Raw genomic sequence first — 11,527 nt, forward strand, 5'->3', positions numbered from 1 at the left:
AAAGATGACGTAACTCTCAAAACTACCATTTGCAGAAATTCAATTAAGCTTAGTGTAAATGCTTACTGGCTCAACAAGGGCTCAACTGGCTGTTGGAATGGTTCTTGGTATATGAACAGAATTGCATATAATGGTTTTAGCCAAGAACATATATATTAAGGACATGAAACCGCCTATGCCGAGCTATAAGCGGCCGTGGATGAATTTCGGGCGCCTCTCTGGCATTCTGTATTTTATACTGTGCTGCAGGCTGCCTTTCTCTCGAACGAGTAAAAAGAGAAAGCCAGATGTGCAGTACAAAGTACGCAACGAGATAGGCGCCTTTTTTCCTCTTATCCTCTCCACTCGAGTTTCACGTCCTTTATATATATATGTTCTTGGTTTTAGCATTAAGGTTTTTCTTCTTATTAACAAAATTTATTCAGTACCCTTAGTAAATCTTGTAGATTCATGGTTGATTATGTATAAAATGAGGTAAAGATCAAATGATAAATTAATTTTCATTAGGGATATATTAAATTGTACAAACGTTGATTTTACCTACTTATAAAATATTTGTTTTTTTTGCAAGTTATTTTCCAAATACAAATTAAATTTTGTGATATTAAAATGGCTACATTATACATATTAAGAGTATTTTTTTTACATAAAATATTTATTTATTCGTGCGTGAAATAAATGTTATGTAATAATTCGTTTTGGAATGATACATATAATAATATATGTACGATTTATGTTTACAATTGTTGTGATTGACGTATTCATGGTCACATTATTGTATGGTTTTAATATATTTTATGTCGAAATTAATTGAATATATTGTTTAGGTATGAATTTACCTTTAAAGAAAATTTTTTTGTCATAGAATTTTTGTTAAACAAATTCTTCACATTCTTGTTTACAAAAAAATTTCTATGTTATTGTTTATTTTTTACATGAAATGTAAATAATGAGTCATATGAAAACGATATACAAGTTCTTATTGTTTACATTTATGATATACGATGTGTTGTAAAAAGGTTCTAGTTGATTACAGAACAGAGCTGCCTCCATAGGTATAGAACCGGCAAAATCAGTCATTGAGCATAATTAATTTTCACATGGAAAATTTTTGCAGAATTCTGTTTAAAACATGCTCCTGAACGTTAAAATGTAGGTGTGTAACCCGGCCGGTAGGACATTTTTTAAACTATTTTCAGCTGTGATGTCAGTTTTTCGCTAGCTATCACTTATGTACTTAATTCCGGGACTAGCACTCCACATTCTTGAAAACTACTAGAGCCAAGTTAATTTTGATAGCAAATTTAAAAAGTATGACCCAAAATTAGTAGAATTACACACTTGGTTTATCCAAATTGGATAAAAAGTAGATATGATAGAGCAAAAATAAATTTTTTTGGATTCTGATGACGTCATAAAGTTAAAAAATTATATTTTTTGATAGCCCAGGCAAATTTGATCCAATCTTATTATAATTTTTTTTGAAACCCACTAATTTTGGGTCATTCTTTTCAGCTGTGATGTCAGTTTTTGGCTAGCTAGTTGAAAGGAATGTTTTTAGAATAAAATTTGAAAAAAAATTTAGATATTAATTTTCCTTTTCGAGATTATTTATTTTGACGTAAATTGGTCAAAATTGGGAACGTATGCATATCTATATCGTGTTTTAAACGGTCAAAATTTCGGAAACTTTGGAATCTAATAGTAAGCCCTATTAAGATTTTTTTAAATTCTCGTTAAATTCTGCCATGCTGGAAATAACTTAAATGAAAACTAAAATATGTAAAGTTAATTATTTTAAAAATCGCTACATATTTGTGATATTTTTAATAATGTGGGTAACAACGTGTAATCGAAAAGCTTTTACATCGTATTATCGGAATAATTATTACCGAGAATACAAGGGCAACACACGTTGACTAACTAAGTAACTAAAATCCATCCACATAATTTATGATGCAGTAATAGAATTTAATAGTATGAATCCTCGAATTTTATGTGTTTTTATTCAAATTTTAAAAATTTTATTACTAAATTTGACTATGATAAGCAATAAATTTTCTATTAAAAAACCTTGCTTATACAATTGTTACCATGAATACGTAATTAATTTAAAATTTGTCTAGTGTCAAATTTATTTTACAATATTTATGAATTTTGTAAATAAATATTTAATAATAAGGGATCGAAAATATATTTGATCTGGGATTGGAATAATGATAAAATTGAAGATGACTGGTTAAACGATGTAATATGACATTTTCAAAAAGGTACTTTTTAAAATGAAGGTTTCATTATTCAAAAAATGAAAAAATTAGTTAAAATAAATAAGTTGATGTGCGAAAATAAAAGGTTATTTACCTCTATTAAATTGAAAGAAGAATTAACTCTAACCTGGTTGTTTCTCGAGTCTAAAACTAAAATCAGAAAAAGTTAAAAGGTGATCAAACACATTGCGTTTGAAAAGAGATTATGATTATTAATATACAATACATATAAGTAATCTTCGTTTAATTGGTAGAAACGCAGTTAGCCTGGTTATAGCTATAGGTTCGTGCCTCGATTCGGTACCGATCATTTAAAAATGGTTCTATACTTTCTTCTTAAAATAAATATAAAAATAGTTGTCTTGCTCGCATAAACGTATTTGTTTATCTTCCTTCTTTGAATATGAATCCTCATCCCTTGAATTATCAAAAACATCTACAAATACCTACCCAAGTAGGGGAAGGTGTCCTATTATGATCCCGCTTAGAAAAAATGTAATTTATAGCCAAACTATTCGAGATATGTATCACGTCGAAATATTTTTGATTTCTTTAGTCAAGTGCTGCAATATTGACATGCCCATTTCTTATGATTTGTTCAAATTTTCAAAACTGTTCATTATTTCTCAAAAACGATCGTGGCATTTATTGACCTTGTTTTTTACGTAACAGTTAATATTAATTATTAATTGTTCTTTTACATTGCATCAACGATTAGTATGAAAACAAAAATCACTGTTAAATCATCTAAATGAATTTATTTAAGACCCGTCACATCCTGGGGATCATTTATTCATTGTAATTTTACACACAAAATAGGGATCATTTAAACGTATATAAAGGGGATCATTTTACCCATAACGGTATATTTAAATATCGTCATAAAAACTGAATTTAAAATTTATTAAACACCTATCAAAATGTGTTATTAAAAATCTAACGAAGTATATCATAAGCTGCAAAATTAATATTTTTGCTACGAAACACAAAATAGCTTACACATCGCCATAAGTCTTTGTTGAACGATTAATTTGATCACGTACAAGCCATCTATCGATAAATATAGTAGATGGATTTAATCGTTCACTTAAAACAACGAGGGATCATTTTACCCTGAAGGATGATTATAGTACTTTCCCCTATTTTGGACCTTAATTCCGATATACCTTTGTTTTGTTTTAGACATTTGAAAACAAAATGATAAGTCATTCCATTAATGAATTTTGTGAATCAGAATTTTGGGATATAAATTTAACATGGAATACAACAAATCCAGACTTTACAGATTGTTTCCAAAAGACAGTGTTAATATGGATTCCAAGTGCATTTTTATGGTTATTCTCATTTATTAATGTATATTGTATATACAAAAGTAAATACCATGCAATACGGCTCAATTTATTTAACGGTATCAAATTTCTATTACAAACGTTTTTGGTGTCTGTAAATTTGTGTGAATTGTTTTTGATATTAAAAAATACCAAACGAGTTCATCGATCACCCAATGAAACATTTGTTCCAATTTTACGATTTTTAACATATATGTATGCATTAGTACTAACGTATTTTAATAAGACCCGAGGAATTCGTTCATCTGGTGTTCTATTTATATTTTGGTTAATTTCAACAATATGTGGTGGTGTACAATTTCGTTCAGAGATTCGACGTTTCAAAAATCATAACCCAAACTTCTTTACAATAAGTTATATAACACAATATATTGAAATTGTTTTGTTATTGCTTTTAAATTGTTGGGCAGATATACGGAAAGATGCTTGTATATCGTCACCATTTCGACAAGGTAATCCAGAGGAAGAAAGTAGTTTTTTATCAAGAATTTTCTACACATGGTTTGATATTATTGCGTATAAAGCACGTAAAACAGCATTATCTTTTCATCATTTATGGGCAATAGGAGAAGAAAGGAGTGCAGGTTATATAAGTTTGAAATTTGATTACTTTTGGAAACAAGCAATACATAAGAGTAAGAAAAACAAAAAACGTAGAACATCTGTGGTACCATCGTTATGCAAATGTTTCGGTTTAAATTTTTTTTTTGCATCACTTTTAAAACTACTTCAAGATTGCCTAACATTCGTTAGTCCCCAATTATTAAGTGCATTAATTATTTTTGCACAAACAAAAAATGAGCATAATCATATGTGGAAAGGATTTTTTTATTCAACACTCTTATTACTTTGCGCTATTTTACAAACGTTACTGTTAACGCAATACTATCATCAAATATTTATCGTTGGCTTAGGAATACGTACAGCTTTAATAACAGCAATTTATCGTAAAGCATTACGAATATCAAATTTTTCATGTAAACATATAACAATTGGTGAAATTGTCAACTTAATGACAGTGGATGCAGAACGTTTTACCGATATTATGACACATTTAAATTTAATATGGTCAGCACCGTTTCAAATAATATTGGCATTATATTTTTTATGGGATTTATTAGGTGTGTCCGTATTTGCTGGTTTGATCATTTTAATATTTTTGGTACCTTTTAATGTATATATTGCGAATCGTTTAAAAGTATTACAAATGCGACAGATGACGCTAAAAGATGAACGTGTGAAATTAATGAATGAAATATTTATGGGTATGAAAATATTAAAATTATATGGTTGGGAATTAAGTTTTGAAAATCAAATACAATTAATACGTAATCGTGAAATGAATGTATTAAAAAAAGCTGTATTTTTTAATGCAGTTACATCATTTTTATGGTCATGTGCACCCTTTGCTGTTGCATTAATTACATTTGGAACATTTTTATCAATCGATAATAGGAATGTATTAGATGCTAAAACAGCATTTGTATCATTGTCACTGTTTAATATATTAAAATTCCCATTAGGAATGTTACCCGTGATGATATTTAGTGTTGTACAAGCAAGTGTTTCAGTAAAACGTATTAATAAATTTATGAACGAAGATGAATTAGATTTGGATTCTGTAACACATCAAGAACCAAGACATAATGGATCACCTCTAGTTATTGAAAATGGTACGTTTCGTTGGGATAATAAAAAGAAAACTTTGGAGAATATAAATGTGAATATTGAAAAAGGCACATTAACCGCTTTAGTCGGCATGATTGGATCGGGGAAATCAAGTTTAATAAATGCATTCTTAGGTGAAATGGATTTAGTATCTGGTAAAGTGAATACTTTTGGTACAATTGCATACTGTCCACAACAAGCTTGGATACAAAATGCAACCGTACGTGCGAATATATTATTTGGAAAACCATTTATACCATCTTTTTATGATCAAGTAATTGAGGCATGCGCATTGACATTTGATATTGAATCATTGCCATCACATGATTTAACTGAAATTGGTGAGAAAGGTGTAAATCTATCTGGTGGACAACGGCAACGTATTAATCTAGCACGTGCTGTTTATGCAAAAGCAGATATATATTTTTTAGATGATCCGTTGAGTGCTGTGGATACTAATGTAGGTAAACACATTTTTGATAAGGTGATTGGACCTCAAGGTCTATTAAAGAATACAACACGATTATTTGTGACACATGGAACAACATATTTAAAACAATGTGATAATATTATTGTTTTGAAACGTGGTCGGATTAGTGAAGATGGTACATATGACCAATTATTATTAAAAAAAGGTTCATTCGCTGAATTTATTAAACATCATGTTACAATCAAAGCAAAAATTGATCCTTCAACTGATAAATTTTCTGATGTCAAACAATTTTTAAGTAAATCGTTTATAATCAATTCAATGCATAATCGATTCTCTATGGATTCGATTTGTACACGACGCACAGAATCAGTTTCGACATTTGGTGAATATGATGATTTTCTTGATACATATGGCGAGGTGTTACATCCAATGAGAGAAATACGTGGATATCCTCTTGCCATGGATAAAAAGAAATCAGTTTCTGTGCCATTTATTGATTATTATGAAAAACAGCGCAGCGAATGTGACAATATTAAATGGTGTATTTGTAAACATTATTTAAAATCGATTGGAATACCTTTATGTTTATTGACAGTGGCTATGAATATCATATATCAAGGGTTTAGTCTTGGTAGTAATTTTTTGTTAGCAAAATGGGCAACGGATGATAGTAAGGATAGGAAATTTAAATATCTTTATATATTCGCTGGATTAGGTTTAGGACAAGCAGTTGGTTCAGTAATGAGTGAATTGTCTCCGTTACTTGGATGTTGGCATGCGACTCGATTATTACATGAACAAATGTTATATACCGTAATGCGATCGCCTATATCATTTTTTGATGTCACCCCAATTGGACGATTAATATCACGATTTTCAAAAGATATTGATGTCTCTGATACAGTTCTACCACCTGAAATTACTGACAGTATTTATGATTTTTTTGCTGTACTTTCTACATTGTTGGTAATTAGTATATCAACACCATTTTTTGTGGTAGTCATTATACCAATTGTGATATTTTACTATTTATTACAAAGATTTTATGTTTGTGTCTCAAGACAATTAAAACGTTTAGAATCATTATCAAGATCACCAATTTATTCACATTTTGGTGAAACTCTAGCTGGTAAACATGTAATTCGAGCTTTTGGCATGCAAAATGTGTTTATCAAAGAATCTGAACGTCGCATAGATGTCAATCAAATGTCTTATTATCCGAGTATAATTGCAAATAGATGGCTTGCTGTCCGTTTAGAAGTTGTTGGTAATTTTATCATTTTTTTTGCGGCAATATTTGCCGTTGTTCATTCTGACACTATGAATGCTGGTGAGGTTGGATTATCAGTTAGCTATGCATTGCAAGTGACACATATATTTATGTGGTTGGTACGGAATACCAGTGACGTGGAAACGAATATTGTTGCTGTAGAACGAATTAAAGATTATACTGAGCAACAACCAGAAGAATTAAATACGAATTTTGATGCAACTTTACCAAAATCATGGCCAATTTATGGGAAAATTGAATTTAAAAACTACAGTTTACGTTACCGATCTGATTTAAATTTAATATTACATAATTTAAATTTTGTAATAAATAGCGGTGAAAAAATTGGTATATGTGGACGAACGGGTGCAGGCAAGTCCTCACTAACTCTGGCATTATTTCGTATATTTGAAGCGGACAGTGGTTATATTTATATAGATGATATCGATATCTCTAAAATTGGCTTACAAAAATTACGATCAAGTATTTCTATTATTCCACAAGATCCTGTTATATTCTCTGGTTCATTACGTTTAAATTTAGATCCATTTCATATGTATTCGGATGATGAAATTTGGAGGGCGTTGGAGTTGTCATATTTAAGGACGTTCGTTGAAAGTTTAACAAATACATTGGATTTTGAGGTCACTGAAGAGGGTGAAAATTTTTCAGTTGGCCAAAAACAATTAATATGTTTGGCACGTACTTTGTTAAAACGTTCTAAAATATTAATCTTAGATGAAGCTACGGCTGCCGTTGATTTAGATACGGATGATTTAATACAAGAAACAATACGTACTGAATTCGCTGACAGTACTGTTTTAACGATTGCACATCGTTTAAATACAATTATTGAATCCGATCGTGTTTTGGTGTTAGATAAAGGATCAGTGGTTGAATTTGATTCACCAAAGATTTTATTGAAGAAACACAGATCTGTATTTTATAATCTGGCAAAAGATGAAGGACTTGTTTAATGACAAGGGAAATTTTACTCTTGTTAAGTGCTTTTATGGTAATATAGATACTTAAATATCCCCGGAATCCTAAAAATATAGAAAATTTTCATCAGACATTCATTTAACGATTTTTTGTCTTTTTATGTATCACATTTTTGAAATGTTTGTAAATGTACTCAAAGACATGTATATTAAATATAAATATTTTACATTTTAATGATTAATGATTATTTACTGCTTCTGGACCAAGAGACGATGACAAAATATTCAGGGTATCTGTTATATTGATGAAGATCATTAGGAATGCTTGTATTGCCTGGATTTCATATGACCCCAAGAGAAGAGGGAGCAATTTTTTATTGCAAAATTCAAACATTTACTTGGCCCGTATGTTAGATTGAAAAATGTCATGATTACCCATTGCAAGAGTTGTTATGTCTTGCGTCTGATCACATCAAAACTGTTTTATTTATGGTATTTAAGTTTAAGTTCCATGGCGGCTTAATTTTTAGTAAAATTTTGTTTATAGGGTCGTTTTGTGCAAAAATCTTCGATTTCGGAACGACTCTAGAGATATCTCGAAAAATACTTACTCAATCGTCAAATTATCTGGATTTTTGTATTGTAAACCCTAGCTCCAAAAAATCTCTAGACACGAAAATATTGTAGATTTTGCGACTATATGAGTTTCTGAGACTCGTATTCGATTTTAGTATGTTAAAATTTCTGGTCCAATCGTCGAAAGGGACTTAATTTTTGAATTTTTTTTGCCAAAAATAATCTAACCAATAAATTTAAATCCAGAACGGATATCACTCGTATACGTTTTATAAATATTATCAAAGATAATAAATGAGAACTCGATTTCTGCCTCAATATCCTAGAACAATTTGCTGTATTATAAAATACATATTTCGACTACTAAGTAGTCATCATCAGTATGAGTTAGCTAATCGTAATGCCTCATAGTATTTGGTGGCGGACTGCACGTATTTATATAATACAAAAAATTGATCTAGGAAACTGGGGTAAAAATCGAAATTTATTTATTACACTCATATACAATTTAAGTTGATATTTCAGACATTATTCATCCTGATTTTTGAGGTATTATAATCTAGCTACGAATTGTCCAACTAGATTATGTATTATGGCTAGGGGTTGCAAGTTATTTGCTAATTACGTAAAATAATTGAAGGAGCACTTGCTTAGATTGCCCCTGTCTGGATCCGCGTTTGCTGCAGAACTTGCTCCAATTAATTAATGATTAAATTAATTCCAATTAATTAATGAGCCTAGCATAACTGATATAATTAGTATAATATTAAAATTATTAAATTTTATCTTAATAAATTAAATTATATAAGAAAAATGTTTGTTTATAAAAAGGTTGAATATGAAACTTGATATGTATCAATATGTACCTGTTGTACTCATGACTTTATTAATTTTTCATATTAGTCATCAGTTACATAAAATGGAAAATTTTTAACTCCGATTTAGTGTCCAATTTCATTTTCTGATTTTTTATTTATGACTACGATGTTAATTTTTATTAGAAAAATGCATTTATTAATTTAATTTAATTAATTAGGTATTTAATTTTTTTGTTGCATTATGCCATTGTCTATAGAAAATCGAAGGAATTAATTATAACCAATAAATAATTATTGATTTGAAACCTATCGTAATATATCATTTTAATTGGAACACATATTTAAAAAAATTATGTATAGAAAATGATTTTAAAAGAAGATAAATCTCAATTTGTTTAGTTTATATTGAGACAAAATAATACAAATGGAAGTTTGAATCGTTTTGCCTAAGGAGAAAGCATAATGAAATTAGAGTAGCATAATAAAAATCATGAGTGTAATTCATATTTTTTCTTGGTTTATGAATTAAATGCGCCATTCCCACCAACATTAGTGAGAAATAAAAGGTGTAAAATAATTTTTGAAAAAACGATGTAACAAATGAAATTGACCATACTAAAAAACGAGATTTTCATTGTAGATCGAACGAATCGAATTAGGCGAATCATTTTAGATCAAAAAAGGCTAAATGAAGAATTTTTATGTACGTAAACCTACCAGGCCAGTTTTTTTTTTTAAATATTCAGGAAGGTCCATATATCAAAATCTACATCTAACTTCTTGCCGCTAGAAAGTTTGGCCATTGCTATGGGCCAAAAAAGTCCATTATTATAATAGACGATTTTTGAAAATTTCAAAACCTTGAAAATATGCAAACAAAATGGGCCAGAAACGTACAATAGGGGGTTTTCGGGAACGCTGATCACTATTCTGAAGTCAGAATTTCGATATACTCTGCCCCTCTTTTGGTATTTACAGAAAATTGCAGTGTTAGGTCAACGAAGGACGAAAAACCCCAAGAAGAGGGGCTGGTATATCCCCATTCTAACTTCGAAATCGTGATCAGTGACCCCATAAACCCCCTAATATACTTTTTTGGCCCATTTTGTTGAATATTTACAGAATATTGCAATTTTGGACCAGCGAGGTAAATTATCCCAAGAGGGGGAGATTATATCGAAATTCTGATTTCGATATAGTGATCAGAGACCCCGAAAACCCCGTATACGTTTAAACGTAAAAAGTATACGTTTTTGGCCCATATTTCCAAGGTTTTAAAATTTTCAAAAAGTGCCTCATAAATGGATTCCAATGATTGGCCTATGTGACCCATAGCAAAAACCAAAACCTTCTAGCGGCAAAAACTTAGATGTAGATTCCGGTATATGAACCTTCATGATCATTTTAAAAAAAAACTGGCTCGATAGGTTGAGGTGCAAAAAATTCTCTATGAAATGCTAAAATAACACGACTATTGGTCAGGGCAACTATATTAAGAACGTATTTTATTTCGTACCCCCTTAAGGAATAAAATTGAGAGAATGTATAGGAAATTACTTTAAAACCATCAAATACCTAATTCAATTTCGATTGGTCTTTAGAATGCACAAAATTTTTGTTAGTAATGGAACTATATGCAATAGTTTTCGATTCGAAGTATCATATTTTCTCCTAAAATGTAGGCTTATACTGTATCGAAAATCAATGGGAAGAAGTCATATGTTATAAATCCATTTTGATCCCCTTCCCCTATATTTAGGCATCTCCAGGCGAAATTCGGTATGTAGGATCGTTACCTAGGCAGAGCTATGTTATAGTACCAGCAATTTGGAGGGGCTTCCCAGATGATAAACCTCTTCTTTCGACGTTTTTTAAGATTTGCTAATCTCAACAGTTCTTCTCTCCCCAAGTTGAGCTTATAGGGTTGAAAATTTGTATGTATATTCTGTTAATTTTGAGAAAGTGCTTTTTGGGAATATAAACTTCTAAGAACCCCTTTAAAGACGTGAAAAACCTCGTCATATGCTAAAAAAGTACGTTCATGTGGGTTTTTTTCTTCATTTTTTGTTTGTTAGTACATATTTATAAATGACTTAAGGAGTATAAATTGCAAAGTTATCATCTGCAGACGATATTTAAGTAATATCATATTAATCAATACATATTTTGAAATAATTGAAAGATTGATTCGTTACTAAAGTATGA

General features: G+C 30.0%; 1 protein-coding gene across 1 annotated transcript; it reads left to right on the plus strand.

Annotated features, from left to right (window-relative positions):
• The first annotated feature begins 3,464 nt into the window (after positions 1 to 3,464).
• Positions 3,465 to 8,023, plus strand: LOC123296072 (multidrug resistance-associated protein 1-like). The gene is made up of 2 exons (XM_044877533.1): positions 3,465 to 5,178; positions 5,251 to 8,023. The coding sequence occupies exons 1-2, from the start codon at positions 3,465 to 3,467 to the stop codon at positions 7,962 to 7,964; spliced, it is 4,428 nt and encodes a 1,475-aa protein (XP_044733468.1). The 3' UTR covers positions 7,965 to 8,023.
• The last annotated feature ends 3,504 nt before the right edge of the window (positions 8,024 to 11,527 follow it).

This window comes from Chrysoperla carnea, chromosome 3 (assembly GCF_905475395.1).
Source record: "Chrysoperla carnea chromosome 3, inChrCarn1.1, whole genome shotgun sequence".
Taxonomy (NCBI): Eukaryota; Metazoa; Arthropoda; class Insecta; order Neuroptera; family Chrysopidae; genus Chrysoperla; species Chrysoperla carnea.